The sequence below is a fragment of the Lissotriton vulgaris genome, chromosome 6 (assembly GCF_964263255.1).
Source record: "Lissotriton vulgaris chromosome 6, aLisVul1.2, whole genome shotgun sequence".
Taxonomy (NCBI): domain Eukaryota; kingdom Metazoa; phylum Chordata; class Amphibia; order Caudata; family Salamandridae; genus Lissotriton; species Lissotriton vulgaris.
The window spans coordinates 431248796-431274560 of record NC_141694.1 but is presented as its reverse complement, the minus strand read 5'-3'; the positions used below and the strand labels follow the sequence as shown (position 1 = coordinate 431274560).

The window sequence follows — 25765 nt, the reverse complement described above, 5'->3', positions numbered from 1 at the left end:
GTCCTTTCACTGCGCATGAGGGTCTGCCTAGGAGCGCAAGTTGTGGTTGCTCAGGCCAATACCAACGCTGCTTTCATCAGCGTCAGGATTGTCCGCAGTGCATTCTGGGCACCCGTGCCAAGAAGTAGGAAGAGCAAGATGCAGTGGGAGACTTTGGCGTTGAGGTAAGAGTATTTTTTTTATTTTCGGCAAAAACATGGATGATAGGTATCAGGGCCCTCCCACTGGGCCTAGGTTTCCACCGCGTAATACTAAAGAGCCATCTGCCATGATGAGCACCCCAAAGTACATCAACAGGATGTGACATTCCTCCAAATAACCCCAATGGCCCCCTAACCCAGACAGAATATACAGGGCTCCTTTCAGTACAAGCTTTGGACAAAAGGGTACAGCTCACCGCCCCACACTCTGTCCCCAAAACTAGTGCAAACTAAGTGTACCCACAGGTCAAGGAACGGTGTCCCATTTAGGTCACTTAGCAGATCGCTAGAGGATGGGTCTTCAGCTACCTCCCGCTGTGAAGCACCAAAAAGCATATCCTAGGTCATTATAAGGGCAGACAATGACATCATCATCCGGGTGGCCAACAATCTCACCAACCCTGTCTCCACTTCTCAGCCCCCCCCCCCAGGGAAACCAGCCTGCTAGAGCACATGTGACTATAGATTTGCTCATCCCTACAACATTAGTCAAGTTTGATCTCACTCTTCTCTTCCCTTCAGGCTTCTGTGTCCACCTGCACAGCAGATGTCCCACCAAACTTACATTACAGCAGATATCTATTTGTTCCATGTCCACCATTTAGAGTAGCAAACGTCCCCTATGTATAAGCAGGCGCCTCAAAAAAGCTTTGTGTGGCTAGCCAGCATTCGTACAGTCACTCATGTTATCAGGCACTTGCCAGATTTGCGAGAAAGCATTCTGGTCCAATGACATAGTTGCAGCAGGCCTCATGGTTCCATAGACATACCAGGATCTGACCCCGTCACTTGACTCTGGTCAACTTCTTGCTACTGGGGAGATGTTCCTGCTATAATGTCAGACTGGTTGGTTGTGGTTCTCAGTCCATCTAGGGGATCCAGAAGCACGTTTGTGGCACAGGGTATCCAGCCATTCCAGGACTTCCTCTGGGCATTCGTAGAAATAAGCTCAGCCCTTATATTGAATTCTGAGATTAGCAGGGAACATCAAGCTATACTTTATATTTTAATCTCTTAGCCACTGCTTAATGGGCCGGGAGTTCTTGCATAGATTCTGGACCCTGCATTAGTAATCAGGATTTATGAAAATGTGCATGGTTTCATAGCTAGGGGCACTGTGAGTACTCACATGCTGCAGTATAATGTCACAATCATGATAATTAAAGAGGCAGGCTGTCATCCCTCTGGGTGGTGCCCCGGGCTGCGGAGCGACTGCCAGTGCCCTATAGGCCCTTTCTATGGTGAAAAACATAGAGAGTCGCTGGGTTTGATCATGCGTTTACAATCCATTCCTCCAGAAATAGCTCCGCGAAGGGGACCTCCACACACTCCTGTAAGCCCACAAGGCATTTGTTGTTCCAGGTGGATCACCCTTCAGCATCCTCCAGGCACTCCTCCATGTAAGAAGCACTGCACTTGAGTCCAGCCACCATAGCCCTCAGTGGCTTACCTTGGTTTAGAACATCAGCATCATCCTCTACAGCCGTAGTTCAGTCAGCCGCCTTCCGTAGATCCGTAGGTCCATATGTAAATGATTAATTTCGAGAGCCATCAGATCTTTCCCTCCAACGCCACTCGGGACCCCTGAATGGCCACTAATAGCTCCACCGCAGTGAGAGTCAGATCCTGTGTCTCGGTACACTGCTCCAGCTAAGCATGGGCGAATTTTGCGGATCTCGCGTTCGCGAATTTTGCGGATTTGCGGATTCGCAATCCGCAAAATCCGCGAATTCCCGCGAATTTGCGGATTTTTATTTTTTTTGTGTTCGCCCGTGTTTCTGCCAGTTCGCGAGGGTTTTTACAATTTCGCAATTTGCGAACTTACCTGTCGGGTCGCAAGTTTTGCGAACTTGTTGTTTCTACGTGTCCAGCCTGTTTAGGACACTCTTCTTCATCACTGCCACTCTCTGTCACCACTGCCACTCTCTGACTACTCATGCCACCCTCTGGCCCACCCATGCCACCCTCTGTTTCATCACCACACCCTCTGGTTGTCCAGTGTACATTATTTTCGGCAAAGCAAAGCACACCTTCCCTGCCTCAAGTGACCTGAATTAATTTGGGGCTGATTAATGTGTCACAGAATATTTTTTTAGCTGGCACCTGCTTCCTTAGTGCGCCCTGATTAGTGATCTTTTGCACTTGCTAAGTGCTTTCATTGTTGCAAAATTAGTTACAACACCTGCCCTGCCCCAACTGACAATAATGCATTAGGGGCTGATTAATGGATTTGAACTTCCAGCCTGGCTCCTGCTTGTCTCCCTTAGCTGTAATTCAGGACCTTTGTGGCATATGTGTAACTATTCTGAGGTTCAGAGCAGGGTCACATAATAGTTTCAACTGGCAACTGAACTCTGGAGGGGCCCCTCAGGAAGCACTACAGGAAATGGCTACTAATGATGAGCCTGAACTTTTGAACCTGGTAAGTAGTTACTTTCAGTTTTGCTAAAATCGTATTGCTGCAATTTTGCACTTATTCGCGGGGCGCGAACTCACGCGAACTCACGCGAACAGTGCGAGCAAAATCCGCTGCTCGCGGATTTGCGGATTTTGCGGGAGATTCGCGAATCTCGCGGATTGCGAATTTCCCGAAAATCCGCAAAATCAGCGAGCGGAACGGATTTTCCGCCCACACCTAGCTCCAGCCCATGACCCAATGGTGGTACCTCAGGTTGCGAGACCACGTATTGTTCGATTGCATCAGATTACGTCGGTCGTACTCCCTACTCCTTCCACATTGTGGCAGCACCGCTATAGACAGGGTAGGCCATTGCCATCTGCTGCCCAACTTCAGACCCTTGGCCACAGCAGCCATCCTAGCAGCCCCCTGGTCCTCTCCATCCACTCTGGGGTGGGCCCCCTTCCTCAGCCATTCTCCACTTACAGAAGTCTGTGCTGCAGTGCAGGGTCTCGGCCGTAGATGTACCGCTTAGGGTATGCGGGTGGGCACAATGGTCACCGACTCCCCCACTCCGCACAGACCCGGGGCTCAGACTTGGCAGTACACTCACTCCCAACACGAGAGGAGCTCAACTATAATTCTAGGACCCATCACACCTCACCCAGATGGCTTAGCTCCCACCAGCATCCCAGCGTCCACAGTACCTCCCCTGTCCGACTAGCTGCCTGTGCGCATCTCGGCTACCCGGGGTAGTCCCAACATAGGGCCCAACTGGTACAGCTTCCAAGTTTCACCTCTTTTAGGGTTCTCCGGTTGCAGGTGTTTAAGTCCCACTTGTGAGCCCCTCCTCGGCAATGACGCACCAGGCGAAGTATCCGCTATCTCCTGGAACCACCGGGAATTGCTGTCACATTTGCCGTTTGTTCAAAGGAAGCCACTCGGTGGCCCTCCTCAAGCCTTCAATGCCGGGTGACCCTTCTCATGTGGCTTCAGAGGAGCTGTCTCTCTTCCAGGGGCCCATGGTAAAAGAAAGGCTGTCTGCCTACTCCATCTCTGCAGTCTTGGCACAAGCCTCAGCATATCAACGGGCTGCACTGGGTCTTTTGGGGTTTCTTGCCCCACCAAGGGTTCAGGGTGGGTCACTCTATTCCAGGGGCCCCCTCCTCATGGGCCCCTGGTCTGCCACTAAGGCTGCAGCCTGGCAATGTTGAAGCTCACCTTCCACCAGTCCCAGGGCCCCAGGCTCAGCCCACTCTGGACCATCTTCAGGGCCTTGCCAGGTCCCCACACAGCAGGATGCATCCATTGGATCATCTCGGGTCCCACCAGATGTTTGGGCAACATGGGCAACACTGTAAAGATCTCTGCTAGTCAATTTATACAGGATGTGGCTGGATTTGTTGGCTCCACAGCAGGAGCCGCTAGAAGTTGCATCTAATTGGCCATCTTGGCAGGCCACGCCCCCCTATTCAGTGACAACCATATTGAAAGTTGATGGATACCACCATAGAGCAATACCGAGATACCTTCTGTTCCTCTAACCAGTGCATAACAGTGGGTTCTTGCTCTATAGAAGTTGGGGAGTCTTTGAAAAATCTTTTAATATGTCTCCATACGCTTGTGTATGCTGATGTCACACTTAGATGGATTCCTTAGCTCATATATTGTGGTTGCTTGTAACCAGGGCATAATTGTATTTTAGTCTGTGTCATTCATCAGTTGACCCTTTTGATTTTTTACCATTGCTGCATGTATCCAATGAATGCATGCAAGTTACTCAATTGCTGCCTTTGTTTGTACTCTTCAGAACATGTTACCGTGGACAATACAAAAATCACAAAAATAGCAAACGTGCATACGCACATATATATGTTGAAGCCACGCCCTCTCAGCTTTGTGAAGGGCATTTGTAGTAGTTGCATTTGATTTGACAGGGACACCTCGTAACCACTTGAAGTACTGCAGCTTTGTGAAAGGTTTTACATAAGGCAATGGATCTGCGCAGTTCCTTCATAGAGTGCCCTAGTTATAAGCAACTAAAATTTGCTACAGCACACATGTACCTCCAGTTAAAAAGTCATTTGCTAAGAAAAAGATGGAAGGCACTTGAATTTAACAGACACTGCTAATACCTGAATTTTTCTGGTGTTATCACAGTTTTCCATAATAATCAAGACTTTTATTGAAATATGCAGTTTATACTCATCATCATTATAAACCAGCTTCGGAATATTTATTTATCCTATAGAAACAAATACAAATCAGTTAGAGCAACAAAAGCATGTATGCAAATGTATATTTTGAGGCCACACCACCTCAGCTTTGTGGAAGACATTTCAAGCTATTGCATCTAACGTGCATATTGGGACATCTAGTCACGCCTTTTTACGGTGGCACGTCAGTCTTGTTAAAGACTTTTTAAGCAGTTATTTCTGACTCCAGAGGGAAATCTAGTAAAGTCTTGAAGGACTGCAGCCTTGTTAAAGACTTCAAGCTGTTGCTTCTGACTGAAGATCGATATCTAGGAATGACTTGAAGCACAATAGCTATGTTGAAGGTCAGACCTATTGGCTTTGCCAGTGTTTGTTAATGGTAATATTATAAAATATTTAAGTGACATTTTAATATTGTAGCTGCCTGAGTGCTTGATAATGTAGTGGTTTATTTTTCTCTTCTTCACAAATAATGCTAATGACATGCATGGCACTACTGACGGGCTTGTAATTGAGAAAAACAACACGAGTACAATGTTTTTAATGTAATGTTTGTTGCACCTAAAGGTGGCTGCATGTTTTAATTTTTGCTTTGGTTTTTTGGCACATGTGCAATAAAAAATCAAATGAAACCATTGCAAGGGCTTTTCAAGGATGGCTCTATTGGATTTGCCAATGCTTAGTTTATAGCTGGAAACTAAGTAAAATGAACTTATCATATACATATTTGTTCAAGTGTGGTTAAATGTGAAGGTACCTGACTTGACAAAGTCTGCAAACACCATCATTCCCATTTACTAGATAACAGTACTGAAAAGGAATGTTTAATTACCTCCAGTACATGTTTTATGAAGGCATATATCACTACCCAGTGGTGGCATTAGCAAAGCCAAAAGGTCTGGCCTTTTGTTAGGGGAAGTGTTGGTTAATAGTTGGCTTATTTTTGCGTGTTGCACCCTGATTTCCTAGAAAGAAAACACTGTAATGAAGCAATGTATTGATTACAACATTATGGAATGTTGAGGAGGGTCCCTTTTCTGAACATTGGCATTAGCAGAGTTTAACTGAAGTCTCAAAGAAGTCTCTTATGAAAAGTCAGAAGAGGAAGTTTGTATTTTCAGCAGTAAACCTAAAAGGCATGTGCAGCACAATATTGCATGCTACATACTTTTGGCTAAGGATCAGTATTTTTGTTGCATATTTAAGACAGCCAATATGCACAGACATGCTTTTTTTTTTAATAAAAAAACTTTACATCCTACAAAATGTGATTAGCATAGCAACGAGAAACAAATGAGCATGCAACAGCAGTCAAAAAATAGCAATTTGACTTTCTAACAGATTAAGGCATCCAAATAACACACATTTCCTAAATAAAACAAACATAAATCAGCGATTCTCTTCTTTCTTTATTAAGCAAATGCTGCCATAACAGTTCACATAAATACAATTGACATTAAAACTTTAAAAACGGCAAAACAATACAATACAAAAGTAAAAACTGTCATAAGGCCATTTTGAACAGTGCTTAATCAATAGGCATTGCTTGTCTTTGGATTTCATAAAACATGCTACAGCCATATGCCTTATAGTTCTGGATTCTAATGAAGAATTAGCACCACTTTAAGGAGGGTGGTTAGGTTTGAAGGTGTAACTAGTTTATATCATTATTATTCAACGTGTCTATGAAATTAACTGCATGCTCTTTACCACCACTTCATATCACAAAGAGTGTATCTGTTTAGTCTTGCCATAGAACAACATACTGCAGAAACCGATCGTAACTGATTGACCTGAGTCCCTATGGTTTCCACCAGCCCATGACTAACTTTGCATAGTAAGGGATAAAGCAGATGCCCATCACAGTTGCTTCTTTTTTGTCTGTACAAATGTACCTCAAACATGAGTATGTTCTTCTCCGGACACATCTGTATCATCTCCATGATCAAATGAATGTGTGGCTAACATTTGTAAGGGCTTAGCATTGAAGTGGTGTTCTGCAAGCATTGGAACAATCATTGCACTTAACAGAATATACATCTTCCCAGAGTATGTTGTGTCTCTTAGCGATAAAGTTTGTACTATGTCTTGCATACAAGGAGAGAACATTAATGAAGAGATATAGCAATGGTCCTCATGTTATGACACTTTTTCGAATAAGCTGCTTATAAATTAGATAATTGTTCTCCCTCACTCTGTGGCATTCCAGTGGATCTTTGGATGCAGAAAAAAATACTGGACCATATGGCAGCCCACTTTCAAAAACATATTTTCATCATCATCCAAAAGCCTTCTCTGAACTTGCCTTTCGCTGGCTAGATGGCATTCTTAAATTCATTCCACGTAACAGAAACATAATATCTCTCAACTATCTGTTGTCTAACTGATTCTTTCAAGTTTATATCTTTCCCTCACATAACATGTAAGTTGCTCTCTTTTTAAGAAGATTTGATAATTACATTGAGGACAGTCTGGCTGACTTCACTGGCTGTACCTCTCTTAGATAAATTGACATTCTGATAAGTCCAAGTGTTGTGTCCTTCAAGACTAATTCATGAAAGACGTCTATTGTATCTGCAGGAGTACTTGGCAAGAACTGCATCTTTGGTTTCAAACCACTCCTGCACACTTCTCCAGGATCTAGACCATCTATGCCATAATATACCAATACTGTGGGCTCAGCGTAGTCAGTTCTATTTCATTCTCTAGTTCATATAATATGCATATGTTTTGCAAATCTGACTTTTGTAACCGTGATTTTCCTATGTGTGCAGGCGTTCTTCATATATTTGATTTCATGGCATGCACGTTTAACAATTTTAGTTTCCTAATAAAGGGAAATATATCAACTATTGTTTTTCCCAAATCCAGCCTGTTGTCGGGACAGAAAGATGCATCCAAGCTTGACACTTCCTCCTCCACTGCTGTCAGTTTATGTTGCAATGAGTTGAACTGCATGTAACAACAGGGATGCCTTCCAGTAAAAAAAGGCTTTCCCAATTTGCATGTGTGCTTTACAAGAAAGCACACATTCAAAGTGGAAAAAATGAGAAGAAATGAAAATCATGCAAAAGTTTTTTTGTAGACAGGGATTTGCATCAAACCCCATGCACCAACCTACGGAGCATGTAAGACACCCCTAATGCAAAGTACGATAAGACAGCACAACTGTACTGAAATATGGATTGTGATAGAGGAGAAATATTTGGTACTCATCATAATTTCTTCACGGTGAACTTTCTTAATACCGAGAAGGATAGCTACTCAGTGGTAGGAGTTGAGTTTAGGGCTGCCAAGTACCTAGGTACATTTGACCTGACTTCAGGTTACTGGCAGACAGCCCTCACCCCAGGAGCTAAGGAGAGGTCTGCCTTTTCAACACCTGAAGGCCACTTTCTGTGTATCAAAGCAAGTAAGTGACAGATAAGAAAAAACTCAGTTGTGTACTTGGGCAACCAACAAGGTGGAGCCATGTACACAAACACACCAGTCCAAGATCCATACCATTCTGGCCTGGGGGGCTCCTAAGATGCAGACCCAGGTCAGAGCCATTTTAGGCCTGACTGAGTACTGTAGAAGGTTTGTTGAAGGGTATGGCACCTGAAGAAAATTGAGCTATTGGTTGAGGGGAGTGAAATCCTACTCAAGTAGCAATGACAATTCTTGTCTGGTATAGCTACAAGCAACCCTAAATTAACCTGTGCTTAACCCTCTGGTAGCTTGGCACAAAAGCAGTCAGGCTTAACTCAGAGGCAATGTGTAAAGTATTTATGCAGCACTTTAAATAGTAATAAAATGAAAACGTAATACAAGAAAAATCCCATACCAATGTATCATTGCTGCAGTGCGGAGTTCCTGTCGAGCATCGAGAACAGTAGTTGCTGGGGATTTGCATTGATTGCCACTACAGCCTATCGATGCTGTAGCGCAAAGTGCCGATCCCACAATACTGGTCACCGCTGGTGGTAATTATAGCGCAAAGAGTCAGGTGCACTGGAGTTTTGCTTAGGCAGATGGCAAGATCTTGGCATGAACAGGCCCATTTGAGGTCCCGAAGAGCCCCAAACTTCAGATATTCTCTGTTTCATAGAGAGGAAGCTCATCTGATGCCACACCAAGCGTCCAGGACCTAAGGGCATCTCCTGGGGTTCAGGAACTCACTCCAGCAGAGGCAAGTAGGGCGCAGGCAGGTTGGGCTTTTGACGTAGGGCAGACTTCAAAAGGATGTCTTTGAAGTGCACAAGTCTCTTTCTTTCCTGCCCTGGCCCCACCCACACTTGCTACAGGAAGTATGCAACCTTTTGTGTGAGGAGAGGACACAGCCCTTTCAGGTATGTCAGCCCCTTCCTTCCATCCTGCTCAGAATGGCCCATCAGGATTTGGATGGCCCATCAGTCACACCTAAGCTCCTTTTGTGTGTGGCTGTCCAGAGGGAATGTACAAAGACAGCTGTCACCCAGCCCAGACATGTATTCAGACACAGACAGAAGGCACCAAATGGTTACAATAGGAAAATACCAACTTTCTAAAAGTGGCATTTTCAGACTTACAATTTAAAGCCTGGCTTCACCATATGATGTGTTTTTAAATTGAGATTCTAGAGACACCAAAATTGGGGGTCCCATCTCTTCCCATTTGGAAATTACATGTATAAGCTCTAACAAGGTATTCACAATGTTAACCTATGGGAGAGATAGGCCTTGAAGTAGTAAAAAACGAATGTACTTTTTTTTCACTACCAGGACATGGAAAACGTAAAAGTCCTACATTTTAAGTACACTGCACTCTGCCCTTGGGCTGTCAAGGGCCTACCTTAGGGATGACATATGCATTAAAAAGGAACGTTCAGACCTGGCAAGAGGGTTAACTTGCCAGGTCGACGTGGCAGTTTAGATTTGCACGCACAGGCTCTGCAATGACAGGCCTGAGGTATGTTTAAAGGTCTACTTAAGTGGGTGGCACAAACAGTGCTGAGGACCAACTAGTAGCATTTAATTTACAGGCCCTGGGGCACATGTTGTACACTTTGCTAGGGAGTTATAAGTAAATTAAATATGCCATTTGTAGAGAAGTAGATGTTACCATGTTTTAAGTATAGAGCACATGTGCTTTGTAACTGGTTAGCAGTGGGAAAGTGCCCAGAGTCCTAAAGCCAACAAAAATGAGGTCAGAAAGAGAGGAGGAAGGCAAATAGTTTTGGGGGTGACCCTGCAGAAGGGATCATTTCCAATAGTAATGTTGATGTAGTCCAACTTTGTTAGGTTTGGCCCTAGGTAGGCATTTTGACATCCATGCATAAACAGTAGGGTGGTTCTTGAGGCAGTACATTTCTGTAATGGTTGAGACTTTTAGAGAAAGATATGTTTTGCTTGCATGTGTGTCAATCTCGATTTAATGTTTGCAAGGAAAACTCCAAGTCCTTCCATGCATCTATTTAAGATCCAGAGGGAGAGAGTAGATCCTAGTTGGAGACCGTAGAACACTGACAGTTGGTGGGTTCTGGAAGGGCCCATTGACACTAAGGGTGGGTGGAACTCACTGAGTTTTTCTGTGGAGTTACCTAAAATCTCCATGAGATTCTGTGGAGTTCCGCGAGCAGCGTAATTCCGGTTTGCCATACATGCTCATAGAGCAACATTATAGGTTAATGGATCAAAGCAAAAACGAGGGATTTCAGAGAAATTACACTAGTAAATATGCACCAGCTTTCGTCATCCACCCTGTCCTTCAAATCCCATAGCCCACAAACCTCTAGCCTGATGCCTCTCCAAGGACAGTCAGTTTCCCCTTAGCTTAGCATGGCTCTGTTCCACTGTCAGGAAGATTTGGAAATCAGGATAGGCAGGTATACGGTTCTCACGCCTGCCCTTGATGCTGATGCCCAGCCCGCCAGCCTACTGCTTGAGGACACATACGGTACAAACAGGAGAATTCCCCACTCCTCATCAAGGGCTCTCGGGGGCAGTCCCGAGACTCCTTTCGATGCCATTGGGCAGCCCCTGCCCCTCGGATGTGGCTCGGCAGAGAGTGCAAGGGTGTCCCCCCTCAGTTCAGTCAGCACTCTCACCCAGCGTTCCAGCATCAGCATCTCTCGGAGGCCCTGCTTGGAGGCACGGGTTCACATGGCCATGACTAGCAGCTCTGGGTTTGACTCCCGTCATGTACAAGCACTCTGCCTCCTGCAGGCAGCTCCCACCTTTGTCCCAAAGAACCGCTCTGGCACTGCGGTGGAGACATGCGGAAACCAGCAGAACCCAGCCCTCCCACTATATTCATTCTTCATGAGAGAATGTTTTGATGGATCGTAAACTCCATCACGTGGTGGTTGGCAGACTTTTTGCTGAACCCTGCGCTCTAAGTGTAGCACAGAGTGGGCAAAAGTCTGCAAACTCCACTCGCAGAGTGGAGTCTACCACCCACCCCTAATTGACATCTGCCTTTTGGTCAGATAATTAGGAAGACAACAAGTGTAGTGTAAATGATCATGTGTGTATCAGGTTTGAGTAGGACTTGATGGTCATTGGTGTTAGTGCTAAATGTATGTTATAATATTATTTGTGGCAAACATAGCGAACAAGGTTGGATCTACAAGCATTTCATGAAATGTCTGGTCTCTCATCAGCAGGCTCTGTTTTTGAGTTTGAAAAAATATTTGCAGCCATAGTTGGAATCTGGTCAGTTTTTCTTTTACCGAAAATCTCACACTACTCCGTTGCACCACAATTTTAATGTGTCTTTTCAGTTATTGACAATGTGTTGCAACTATTACGCTTCTGATTACTTTAATTAAACGTGTCTTTAAGTGTTTACTCCCTGTTGCATAGCGCAACAGAAATACTTACATCGTTAATTTTATTTAATCGACAGCTCCCAATTTTAATTTGTATAGATTTTTAATGTATTAAGAGGAAAGTATACAGGAAACGACATATTTTGTAGTAAACTATTAAATATAACAAAACATTCTGATTTTATCTTTAATTTATAATATGTGGCAATTACCTGAAATCTAATTGATGTTAAATCATGTCAGATTCTAGTTTGTCTATATCCGAGTTTGGAACAAGTTCAAGCACTTATTAGTTCTTCAGATGACCCAAATTACCCAACGGCACTTAAACATATCCTTTAAGAAAGTGCACGCATTTGTCTTGCTGGATAAACTCGGCGTGTCATTCCTGGGCGGTTGATAATGTCAGTGCTGCTTACGTCATTGTCCTGAAAAGAATGAAATACTGATATGCCTGTCGATCTTTCAGGCTATACTTGTTTATTTTAAACATATCTAAAGAAATGTGCTCTTGTTCTCACCTTCTCGCTCGTGGTTTTTAAATTACCAAGACACCTGGAAGAGTGTTGGTGTCATGGTGTGCTGAAAAGTTTTTACACAGAAAAAAGGAAAGCCGTGTTTCTGTGCTTAGACGTGGCCTTGTTAACAACTCTCAAGGCTTGGTGGGGCTCAGTACCATACAAACATATTGATTCTACTGTCGTGATTAATACGGCCCAGAGAATCTATTCGACTAACGTTTACAGGAGCATGCTTAATTTGAGGCGGCGATTGCAGGGGTGGCCAACCCGCACTCATTTTTGGAGAGAAACACTTCACTTTCCACAACATGCCGTGATCCATAGCAAGAGACAGAAAAGCACAGACGGGGGGAAAAGAAGGAGGAAATGAAAAACAGAAATAAGTGCATAGGGAGGCAGTAGGGATGAAAGGAAGAGCGTGTCTGTCAGTGGATTAGAGAGGCTTGCGTTAGTATCATGATAATGCAGCCTTTGTATGCAGCGCCTCGACTGTCCATAGCACCGGCCACGGGCTTTTAAGCAACTCTTTGGGCCCCGGAACTAATTCTTTTACAAATTAAGCACTGAATTTTCAGGATATTTCCATTGTTTGAGATTCACTCCACGTCCCTTTTTCAAATAAAGCTTTTAAATAACAAAATGTTGATAACTTAGATTGCTAAAAAACAGATGAAATACTATTTTCTGCTCGGACTACAGTTCCCATTAAAATGTTCCGACCGCATCCCTTCCGTAATGGAAGGAATTAAACTCTAGTCTGTTCAGGAACAATTCTGAGTAAAGGTGGGCGAGTCTACTGTGACTCAGCCCTCTCTCCAACATTAGCAAAAATTAATGGAGTTTTCAGAACTGAGATGCATTGGTCCAAATTATGGTAAATCAATAATGCTGCAGACAGATCTATGGAAGTGAGGTACTGAACGTATACGTCTGATATGGCCTGGTATTAGAATACAGCAAGGGTATTGTTGAGAATAATGATGATTGCTTACCTCGCGATCGACATTTAAGAACATTGAACGCTGTGTGATTTTGTACTGTGCACACATGCAGTTGTTCTATCGTTTTTAGTTTAAACTTGACTAGGGAATTTTGAAACGTTTGTTGGACTATTGTTTTGGCCATTTCTCTTGGTTTCTTTATTTTTCCTGATGCCACTGACATGCTTTTTTCTGTTGCCCTCTCCAAGTTGACTCGTCCACCCTGAATTAGTTTCTGTTTTCGTTATTTCTATCCTCCCCAGGACGGCACATATCTTCATACTATCCCCAGAATCCATTTCCCATTGCTTCTTATAAAAAAATATATGTATTCATATGTTTTAACCTTACTTGGATTTGTTGTGACTCTGTTGACTTTGTTTTCATGTCTGTAGATGGATGTGTGTGTTGACATAAACCTGAATGACATGTGACTTATATTCTCCAACACATTCCATGACATTATTCACATGCACTCACCTTCAGGCCCAGGCCCACATTGGGTGACACACAAAAGGAAGGTAGGTACAATTGGTCATTTTTTTCAAAATTGTTAACTAAAGATTGTTTTCCATATGTATTATGTGGTGGAATTAGTGAACGCAAAAATAGTACTTTTCTGTTTGAGTATGGGGTGTGGGATGGTAGATGAAGTGTTCATGGTATGGTGGTTGCTGTTGACACCCCTTAGGGTCCTTCACATCTCCAGATATTCAGTACTGGGCCCTCCATTTGGTTGGGGGTTGTCTACTGAAAGCAGGTTGTTTGGGGGTGAGTACCTGCAGATGGTTTTTGACCCCAGTTGCCTGTGGTGCCTGACAGTTCACCGTGCAAGGATACCATCCGCACAACTAACATTAGCCTGCAAAGTTTACTTTTTACTTTTTTTATGTAAAAGAAAATAACTTCCCCTATAATCATTTTTAAATAAGGGATGTTCCATTTCCTTTCATCCCTTGAAGAACCTTTTGACAACGTTCTCACTTATGGTGGGAAACACCTGTCACTCGAGGTTAACACAGATCACACAGTGGCACATAGGCCCCTAAATATGATGGCAAGGGAGAAGGCGTATAACATGAAGAGGTTCCATTCAGGCCACAGCTAAAGTAGGCCAAAATAATGTGGCATTTTGCTACATACCATTTGCAAAGCGGTACCAAAGGGGATGATGGACGGAGCATTTGAGCAAATCAAACACTCACCCCCAGTCAACTGATCTGGGTTTAATCCATCACCATTCTTTAGCTCACTCCACCACCCCAGTTCAGACATGGCCATATGCAAATCAGTCTGACCCTGTGCCTCATGGGTATCGCTTTACATACCATTTGCAGGCTTCAAACACAGAAGCATAGGCAAACACAGCAACATGATCAGGTGGACTCGACATTCAAGAACCCAGTCATGTTGGCCTAAGGGGAGGGAAAGCAGACACTTAGCTCTTTAAAGAGCTCCTGTATATGTAGAATTATCCACCGCTGTCATTTGTGGCAAACCAGATACCCAGTATCTGTGACACCAACAACAAGGTGGCCATGGCCTTCAACGTTCTGCAGCCAGGACACTTGTGTAAAGTGGTGTGTGTGCCACGTTAAGCAGGAATCATCTTCAGAGTGTCAGAAAGGGGAAATAACATTCTACAATGCACGCCACCATTCTCCAGCTTCCCTTTTGTGGTTCCAGCCTATTGATCCACCCACCCCTCCAGCAGCAGGACACCAACCCTTACTGCAGGGTGCATGTTCTGTGCAGTGACAAGTGGCATTTAATTGGGATAATGATGGGGGTGTCACCATAGCAGGCATGGACCAGATTCATTGTATTTAAACGGCACAAAACTGCTTAGAAGTCTCAGTAGAAGTGGGGGAGCTATGGCAACAAGCTTAAATGGCATTGCAGTATCTCTGGCAGAAGTCAATATCATTGGGACCAAACAGGTGATTGCTGCACTTAACCCGTTAAGCGCGCCGCAAACATTCCGCCCCAGTGCGGACATTCGATTGCTCTAACGGGATTCGGACGTCCAACGGTTGTGCGCAGCACTAGCGAGGTAGTGCACGCGACAACCGTTGGACGTTCGAAGCACTGAACGGGTTAAATGAAATACTTTTTGCATTCAAGAGCTTACTCAATTGCTTGAGAAGCAGCAGCTGACCCATATACAAATGTCCTGTTTTTCTGTGTTGCAGAAATCTGCAAACCCAAAAAATCTATATTTGATGTCTAACATGACTTAAATTTGCATGTTTATACAACTCATGAAATTAACGAGAGGATGGGGCATAACAGCCAGCGCTGCCCACTTTGGAACTGGGGAATCAGGTTCGAGTTTCGGGGTTGCTCAAAATCCTGTGATTCTGAGCGAATCATTAAAATAGCCCGTGCCTAAAAAAAAATTACATGTGTCCTTGTGTAATATAATTGGTTCTCATATAAAGAGCACCAATCCCTTTGGGATAAGATTGCACTATATAAAACTGCAAACATTTAAAAAAAAATCCTCTACTGGCATCACTGTACCTCTCGCATGTGTAATTGCAGGTTGTCTAATGCTGCATATTTTCTATACTGAATTACTTCCTACCTATTCTACTTGCAACGCAGCATTCTTTTAACATTTACTCTTTAAAAAAAATGTATAAATCTGCAATCAAGAACATACCATGCACGTAGGCCCTTAAGGCGATGATGTCCCAAACAATATAAAGAACAATTGATCTTGGCAGTACCCTTGAAAAAGAGATTTCGAAAGAGCAATTATAAACAGGATGTGGGGTACTGATGGAGAGAAGTGTGGACTGGACTCGTAGAAGAGGACATTCAAAATATATTCTCAGGTGCAAAAGGTAAGTCGGAGACCCCTCAATGTATGACATTTGAGCTGTAGATTTAGGCCCAACCTCGTAGAAAGGTGATGATGACATGGGGTGGATTTATGTCCCTCTTCACAGATGGACAACTTCAGACCCATAATCCCAAGAATGCAAGGCCTTTTCAAGGAAGTTGTCGAATTCTGTTGCAGTCATGAATTTCCATTTTCGATTGTACTTTCTCAACTCTGCCCTGGGCATGCTAAGTGACGCACATGGTGCACTTTTCTGTGTCTTAGACCACGTCTGAGTGTGCCTCCCTTCGCGCAGTTCCCGCTCAAATGTCATGTTTGTATGCAACTGCTGTAAACATGGTTTTTCCTGAATACAGCCGTGACATTTAAGTTTTTAGACATTGGACTGTTTAAGCTATGTTAACTAAGAACGGGCCACAAGACATTACGAACCAGGTCCAAGATGCAACTGGAATAAAGTGTGTAAGTGTGCTTAATGCAGTTCAGCAGATGTCCACACGCTCACATGAAAAGCTCGAATTTATGCAATTGGATGCAAGAAGTCTACTGGAATGAATTTCCACCAGGAACTGTTTGTGCCAAAGAGGATTGTTTGAATGAGGCCCCCTGTCCTTAGACTCCAAATAGTCAAGAGCTGTATTAGTGTATGTGAGAAGTATTCAATTAATCCACTTCAGCCATTGGAAGTGCTTCTGGAAATACTCCTTTTTGTTTTGATGTGTGGTTCTTAAATCATTTGCAAATATTTAGTTAAAGTTCAGACCTTGTATTGAACTTGGCGGCAACAACTCTTCATACTTCCAAGCATTTCTACATAAACATGGATAGAGGGAAATTTTTTTTAAGGCCTAATACTGTTCTGCAAGTCAAAATGTTTTTACATCCTTACCCTAGGAAATTGTTCTCTGTGTTCTTTACTTAAGCTCCTTCCCTCTTGCTTTCATGTTTATTTAGGGATGCAGATCTATTCCTGTTAGACACGCGGAACGTGCATGCCTATGACGTGGGCTGGCTTGTCTTCGACATCACTGTAACCAGCAATCACTGGGTGATTAATCCACAGAACAATCTGGGCCTGCAACTCTGTGCTGAGACAGGAGATGGTAAGCAATTTTACATAACCTGACTTGGAATATTTTTAATTATTTCAGGTAAAACAAATAAATTGCCGAGTTATTAATGTATGAAACTAATGTTTAACTTAGTATTCAATTCCTAGTGTCACTGATGAATGCTTGACATTTAGTCTGTTTGTATGTACCATGTTGGGTTTGACATTTGTAACATGCCTCAGAAAAGGTTTTACACGCCAGACACTCTACTTCCTGAGACTAACGTGAACAGGATGAAGAATAATGGAGACTCCTCTTTCATGTCATCATTCCAAGCCAATCATATTTCTTAAATGTTGATGTTGCCCCTCCCATTTCTTCTTACTCTTGGGGGCTTTGTGGGTTTGTCAGGAGATGGGAAATAACTGAGGCTAAATTGACCAGCATTCTTCCGAACATCTGAAAGAAGATAACATTATTGTGTAAATTAGCTCGGGGAGTAATCCATTCTTTTAACACTTTAGCAACGGCGTGCCTCTATTGTGTCAGACATGAAATTCTGGACAGGTTTAACATTTTGTTCTTTCACAGCTGGAACGGTAAATGCATCATGGCCGATTATAAAGTGCACTGTGGTGGTAAAATAAACCTTAGTCCACACTATATCCCCGACCATAGCACTCTTTTCGTTATTTAAATTAAATAGGCAAATTATACTTTTAAGTGGCTACACAAGTCTGCTGTGTTTAAGCTACATTTACATAGTTTACATAGTATGTACTTCATACTTGAGCTCTAGACAGCCTCCGCTAAAATAAAGATCATTTATGTACATTTGATCATTTCATGATCTTGGTTAGAGATTGAGTTATTCAACTAACTTTCTTAAGGATTTATATTCATTCACCAATGTCTTGATGCAACCAAACTGGTTCACATTTAGCATAAACCTTTTTCTTTGTATCCGATTATACTTTCGAAATCCATAAATATGAGTGCATTGATGTACTCATAACATCATTTTCTTGGTCACACCTTGCACTGTCAATGACATGTTCATTAATTTATGTTATACACTGTTGTATATTCTAGCAGTTCACTAAAAATACTAAATATCTCAGTGCCCTCTCATCCTCAGCTCTTTTCAAGGAAGGGCGATTCATCACTGAAGTACACGTGGTTTTCAGACTCCTGGGAACTCACTCAAGAGGGTCCATGAGAGGTTCCTACTAAAAATATGTTACCTCAAGGGACTATCTGTACAAAGCTTTCTACCTGTGCTACCTGATAACTTTGCTCCAGTTCTGTGTTTAAACTCCTCTGTCCTCAGGTGCCAACTCCCAACTCTATTTCCCTGCGCTGCACCATCAACAACCTAGAGCTCAGTGCCACTGCTGCTAGAATCTTCTGCACAACAGCGCTCACAGAAACACACTGTGTTACAGGCAGACATACTCTGGAAATACAAGAAACCCCTAATATAGATCATCCAGATTTGGCAAACAATCCAGTACTACATAAAGAATGTACTGGAACATGCATTAGAGAAGGCTTTAGTGATTCCTTATTTGCGATTATTAAGGAATCGCAATTAAGGAATCGCAAAAGCCTATGCATGTAGGAATCAATATAAAAATAGAGATTCCTACATATTCCTTAATTGAGAGTCGCAATTAAGGAATGCCGTCCCATTCATTCCTATGGGCCTCTAGGCCCATAGGAAGGAATTGGAGATTGTATGAGCAAGTTGCGAGTACCAGTAGGTACTCGCTAATTGCTCATGCAATTTCAAGGGTGCAAGGGTGTCAAAATGACACCCTGTTGCATCCCTGAAATTGATTTGTGCACATATGTTGCACACACACATGCCCTAAGGGCATGTGTGTGCGCAACATGAAACTTTGAAAAATGCACAAAAGTGCATTTTTCAAAGTTTTTGCAAATTACCATGAAGTTCAACTTCATGGTAATTTGCACCCCTATTAGCGAAATCGCTAATTTTTTTACTTTAATGCATTGCATTTAAGGAATCTCAATTTAGGATTCCTTAAATGCACTCACAATTTAAGTAATCACAAATTAAAGATACCTTAAATTGCGATTTTTGCCTTTGGAATGATGCATCCCAAATGCAAAAATACTGGACGCAAAGGGGCAGATTCTGATTCTGAGAATCTGGCCGTTTGCAACCGGTTTTTCCTTTGATGCATGTGGGCCGTAGTTCTGAAACTCTCAGCAAGCAAGTATTTCCCTTTCTGTATACATTGGGCTCCTATGAGTACTAAAGATCATTACACTCACATGGGTATAGAAAAGAAAAAAAACACTCTTAGGCAGGGCAGAGAAGAGAAAGAGACATCATGTTGGGTGACATGTCCTCTTAAAAAGAAGAAATAGTAGTTTACAATTTTTTAATGACTAAGTAGTGTTCACTATTGATCGTGTCTCAATGTTGTTCTCTACCGCTTATGACAATCTCATAATTGATGAATGTATTAATGAAAACACTTGACAGAATTATGTTTGACGCTGCCGTAATCCGCTAATGCCTTCCATCCTCTGCATCCTTCTAATTACTGTTTGAATACTGGGTAAGTGTAACTCTGCCTCCTGGAGTTCTACACTGGGTGAGTAAAGAAATAAAGGTCACTTGAGGTGTAAGCCTCATTTGCCTATGCTAGAGCCATGCCCTCTTTTACTTAGGCAAAGATAAGTGTTTGTGCTGTGTGGTCAAGTTGAAGGGTTGTATCACTGTATTTATTATTTGTATTGCCTTTTGCTAACACTGATTTATTCAAGAAGAGCAATGCATTTCTTGTCCTGTTTGCTGCAAGCCAGACTTACATGCAAGATTGATTGTGAGTTTAAAATCAATTGTTACTATTATATAAGGGATAAAGTAGCCCCTGCCGTACATGATAAGAATATTGCAAGTCACCAGCGAGTTCCATAACCATATAAAGTTATCGACCTATGAGGTGACTTGCAATAGCCTTATCATGTATGGCAAGGGGTAATTTATCCCATATAATACTTAGTCACCCACCATCTTTCCCACAAACTACTTAAAACGGAGTGTGTACCATTTAATTGGAAAGAGAAACCATGCTTGTAAACATGAAGGATAAAAATAACTCTACTGCAAAACTAAACACATCAAAAACCTGCCAGAAACAGTTCATTGCAAGTCAGTTTTAAAAAAAAGGCTGCAGTAGTATGGATCAGGTGAAACAAATGCAACAAAATTGTTTTGATGATTTAAGCTCAAATCATTGTTTATTCCTAACAAAAAAGAAACATCCATCGAACTGAACATAACAACTATTGAAATGCAATATTCGATTGTTGTTGAAAGAAAACATGTGAGCACATAAACAACATTAAACAGACCGCTGCATCCTTAGATGAGGAATATCATGTTAAAACAACAGTTATTTTGCAATGAATCTGCAGAAGCATTCTTGAACCTTTACATTTCTCACAAGTACAAGTCCTTTTTTAATACAAAAGGATTTCATCATACTCCAAATCTTCATCAAGAAAACTTTATTTCGGTAAAAGTGCCATAAAAAGTATACACAAAACATGTAAAAGCAAGATGCACATGAGTGGCAATATAAATGAATTAGTGCAGACACAAAAAATTTCTTGAACATTTTCGAAATGGGCACGATTGAGCATAATTCATACATATGTAGACCCAGTTAAAATAATAAATATATAAAAAGAGTTATAAAAGAGTACAGTAACAGCCTTTGGCAAACATTCCAGGCAAATGCCAAAGGGGCGGTACACAGAAATATTTGTATCCACCCTTATACTCATTTAGCAAAATTTCTACGCTTGTGCCACATAGCTGCCAGATATTGCGAAACAGCAAATACAATAAACTCAGTTGTGTCAGACTTTAACACTCCAAGTGCTTGCATACAATGACGAAAGCCCAGATTTTTACCTCCTCATTTTATCGTACGCCGGGCAGCAAAAGAAAACATGGAGCTCCGTTTCGGTCTCACAATTACAGGCTGGACAGTTCTTCAGAGTGAGGGGTGACCACTTGCTAGTAAAAACTCAAAGGGGTAGGACACCATGCCTCAATTGGACATACAATTTTTTTGCTAGTATTGGATATATATCATCTAAAAGGGCTCGAATGAATAATGGTCTTTCACATGCAAAAAAGAGGCAGTGACAGAGCCAATTTGGGAATTACACAGTGCTGCATTGAGTTTATCAGAACGGTAAATAGTCGCAAGCATAGATCGTGAAATGGCTTTACATTCCCTCTCTGGGTCAACCCATAGAGCAGGAACACCTAGCCTCATAAACTCGTTCTTAATAAAAGTAAGCCAAGGAATTTTCAGAGCAGTAGGATAGGTCAACATTTATTTAAGTTCCTGTCCATAATTTATCATCTCTGGTGTCACCCAGAGCCTACGCCAGAACCTAAGAGGTTTTAATGCTAGCTCTTCATCGATTGATCTGATCCCCAGGTCCAGCCTTAAAGGAAGGAGCGGTGTACTGGATGGAAGTCCTAAGAGCTGTCTTAAAAATGTGTTCTCTATCCGGATGATTTCAGACCTATTGCAATGTCCCCAGAGTTCACCCCCATACATAATGGCACCCCTTGCTTGCGATTTGTAAACTTCCAGGGGGGGGGGGGGCGAACAGGTTTGTTGGTGGACTTATTGGATAGTGTGAAAATTCCTCCAGAAAGTTGAACCAATTTGAGTTGAGACTTAGTTTGCTGGGGGCACCACGACAAGTTCTCATTAATGGTAACCACCAGATTATCAAAAATATCTACCCTTTCGTGTCTCGTCGCCCCTAATATTGGGTTCAGTCAAGTTGTTCTCGGGGGATTAAAGGTCATAAATTTGGTTTTAAGGGAATTGATCTCCAGTCCCCGGGTGGTGCAGAATTTTTCAAAGCCATCCAAAGTTCGCTGTATACCCATTGGAGACTTTGACAGTAAAAGGGTATCGTCAGCGAATGATATGGCCGGCACCCTGTCGCCAGTTAACTTAGAAGCATTGTTGTCCTGTACTGATGCATGATTATCCCATTGACAAAGTGGCAGAACAGGGTCGGTGCGAGCACACAGCCCTGCCTTACCCCCATGCTCACAGGAAATCGGGACGACAGGGAGCCGCTTTTCCCACATCTAACCTGGGCAAAATTAGCCTCATGCAACCTCATCAAAACAGATAGAAGGTGAATAGGAATACCCAGCTCAAGAAGTACACTCAAGAGCTTCCCCCGGGGAACAAGATTGAATGCAGAACGGAGGTCCACGAATACCAAATAGAGGCTGCCACCCACAATTCTCACCGTTTTCCAGTGCAAAAGTAATAGACGAAAAATTTGGTCCACGGTGGAAGTATTTTTCCTAAACCCTGCCTGGTAGGGACTTAGAATAGCAAACTCCTCTATCCATTATGGTAAGCGATCCAAAATGAGTCTCGCAAAGATTTTCTGAGGGACATCAATTAGACTTATGGGTCTGTAATTGGATGGGAGGAGAGGAGAGCCCTTTTTATCTATAGGGACAATCTCTGCACCCAGCCATGTAAAAGGAACCACCGTGCCTCTCAAGACAGCATTAAAAAGGATCTGAAGAGAAGGACCCCAGATTTTTGGCTCATGTTTGAAAAGATCGCCCGGGAGTTTGTCCAGACCTGGTGCTTTGCCTGAAGCGAGTTTGGTAATTGCATTACAAACTTCAACCACTGTAAACTCAATCACCTCTGACTGCATATTAAGTACAGATTGAGTTGATATTAAATCAGGGTCATCAAGGGAACCCTCAGTAGAGTACAGAGCCCGGTAATGACCTTCCCAGACTTCCGCCGCTATATTAGGTTCAATGGCTACTTTCGGCTCACTACTACCAGTATTTATAATAGACAAAAATTTGCGGAAATCTTTAGCAGCTAGCGCAAGTGTTAGGCTGAACCACTTATCGTAATCCCATTCTTCCTTCGCACACTTGTTTATCTTTTTATAGTGTGCCCTCCTGTCTTTGATTGCAGATCTGTTATTCTCTTTTACGGCCTGCAAAAGTTCCGTTTTGGCCTTCCTACAGGTGGTATTGTACCAGGAACAATGGGGGGCCCTATTTTCCTTCTTAAGAACCTGGGGGTTGAGTACGTCTGCCACTTTAATTACTAGGCTCTCATGGAGAGCCTCTATCTTATTAAAGTAATCAGGGGGCACAGGTGGATTGGATAGGACTGCAACCTCCGTAAAAGATGGAATTGTCAGTGTTAGACCTGACATCATTGGCTTGAGTCTCTCCTCCATTTTTTCTGTTTTGCCTCTACTGTTTTACGATGTTTTGCTATTATATTCTTTGGGTGCCGTGCCACTGCTGATCAGTGCCATAGCGCAAGTGCTCCCTATGTTAAATTGATGTATCTATTGTATCCATGTTTGGCTTATTTGGTTTACTGTCAGTCCCTAGTCTAGTGCACCCGGAGTGCCGGGGCTTGTAAATACAAATGCCGCTCGTGGGCTTGCAGCACGTGTTGTGCCACCCACAGGAGCGGCCTCGTAAAAGAATGTCTACGGGTCGGTCATTGCGAGACCCACGTGCAGCCTAGTGCTGTCACGCAGGCTGCGCAAGTATACCTACTTGCCAGCCCTCAAACCTTCCCTTAACTTCATGTTAGTCACCCCTATGGTAGGCCCACGGGCAGGGTGCATTGTAAGTCTAAGGTAGGACACGCCTGACCAAGTTGGCATGTCCTGATAGTGAATTACCGCCATCTTCGTGCTTCACTATTGCGAGGTAACCTGCTCTCCGTTGATTAGAATGGGCCGCCGGGATTATTAGTACTATGATCCTCGCTGGCTCGGAGAGCATGGTGCAATGTCGAGTTTGGTATCCCTGAACTCGGGGTTTAATTACGCATCCGTTGGTGTGGATGGTTTTTGGACTCTGGGTTCGAAAATAGCACTTTTAGAAGGTGTCTATTTTCTTGTCTAACCATATCTGGTTTCTGCTGGTTTTGCGTGTGTGTGACAGGAGCTGGGTGGCTCCCCAGGTCTGGATGAGTCAGTGTGGGATGAGTGGGACAGTTACGTTGAGAGTAGGGGGAGAGTAGTTGTTGATAGCCTGCCTTGCCTGATACAATGCCGGCTCCACCTCCTGCCAAGCGGCTGATGGCTCTGTGCCTGCCATGGACGATCCTAGCCCCACCTCCTGCCAGGTGGCCGATAGCTCTGCTCCTGCCAGTGTCAATGCTGGCTCCACCTCCTGCTGGGCGTCTGAGGACCCAGCCCTGCTCAATGAATAGGCCAGGTGCTTCTGCCTGGCTCCACCCACAACGGACCCAGGATGTTGGGAAACCCCCGGCATGGACAAAGGGATCAAAGACGAAAAGGGGTATAAGAGTAGGACCCCTGAACCAAGAATTTAGATCACTTCTGACAAGGAACCCTGTAACCAAGGACAAGAGGCCTGATGATCTAAGGACTGCCTACCCCTTCTGCCAGTGTGCTGTTGTTGGGGGAATCCTGCAGTGCTTCTTTATTTTTGCCAAGGAACCAGGAGAGAGGAACTGTGTGTGTACTCTCACGCTTGCTAAGAAAATCTCCAAGGACTGGAAGAGTGCCAGTCTCCTGCTGAAGTCACAGGGCTAAAGGACTTCATCTGCTTAAAGTGCTAATTTGCTGGAACCGTGAATCCAGCACCTCTGAAAGAGTCAGCAATCACGACAACCGAACGCTAGGCCCAACCGACGCCAGCAGCAACGCCAGTGAGTGGGAGTACGGCTCTAGCTCCAGAGGACCTCGTGTCTGCACCGCGGCTGATCGCATCACCTGTGTGCCCTTCGACGCCATGAGCGCTGCTCACTCTGTGCAACCGCATCATCAACGACGATGCCTGCTGAGGCCGGATCGACACCGAAGACGCGACGCCGGATTGCTCGACGCCGCTGATCATCGTGTGCTTCATTTTCCTAAGGTACTGTGTTGTTGGGGGTCCGTGTGACTCCAGGCTTGACGTAGCGCTCCTCGCGGTCGACGCCGAACCTTTGGATTAACTTTGCCTTGACGTCGTGTAGCCCCCGTGTGGGTTACCCTGTTGCTAAGAACTGCATTGCCAAGAAGAAGATTTGCTTTGATACTAAAAACTTTGTGCTAAAGAAGAAACTACCTTTGAACTATCCTTTTTTTCCCTCCCAACGTATTTATTCCGATTGTGTACAGTTTGTCGTTATTTTGGTCTTGTGCTAAGCCTTATATAAAAATACTTATTTTTATAATACTACGGTGTCGTGTCCATTTGTAGTGCATTCACGGTATTACTGTATGTGGTCATAATTGCTTAACGCACAGCCTCTGAGATAAGCCTGTTCTGCTCTGCCAAGCTACCAAGGGGGTGAGCAGGGGTTATCAAAGGGTGTGATCCCCTTGCCCTGACTAGAAAAGGAGTGTCCCTATTTGTCAGAAGTGTATACCTCTGCCAACTAGAGACAGCCGGTTCTAACATTGGTGGGTCAGCGGTGAGGATTTTGGACTTTGCACTTATGACCCATGTACAGTGATTCGTGTGCGCTACATAGTGAAAGCAGACCATAACGCAGTCACAATCTAATTGGGGAGGATCCTATTTTTGTTCTCCGCTTTCTTGAAACTTGATTTTTTGAACACTTCCATATTAACCATGAGTGACAACGGAGTCACTGCCCCTGCTATCGTTGTTGTGGAGGAGTTCGAGAGGAGCAAGCTTAAGAAATACAAGAAAGATGAGCT

The 25765-nt window shown here is 43.4% G+C and overlaps 1 protein-coding gene across 1 annotated transcript in view; it reads left to right on the top strand.

The window, feature by feature from the left end:
* The window catches only part of BMP5 (bone morphogenetic protein 5), a 469301-nt gene that overhangs the window by 262187 nt on the left and 181349 nt on the right, over nucleotides 1-25765 (top strand). Inside the window, exon 3 of the mRNA XM_086926447.1 lies at nucleotides 16908-17056. Coding sequence (XP_086782573.1) covers nucleotides 16908-17056 — 149 coding nt within the window. The remainder of the gene's footprint in view (nucleotides 1-16907; nucleotides 17057-25765) is intronic.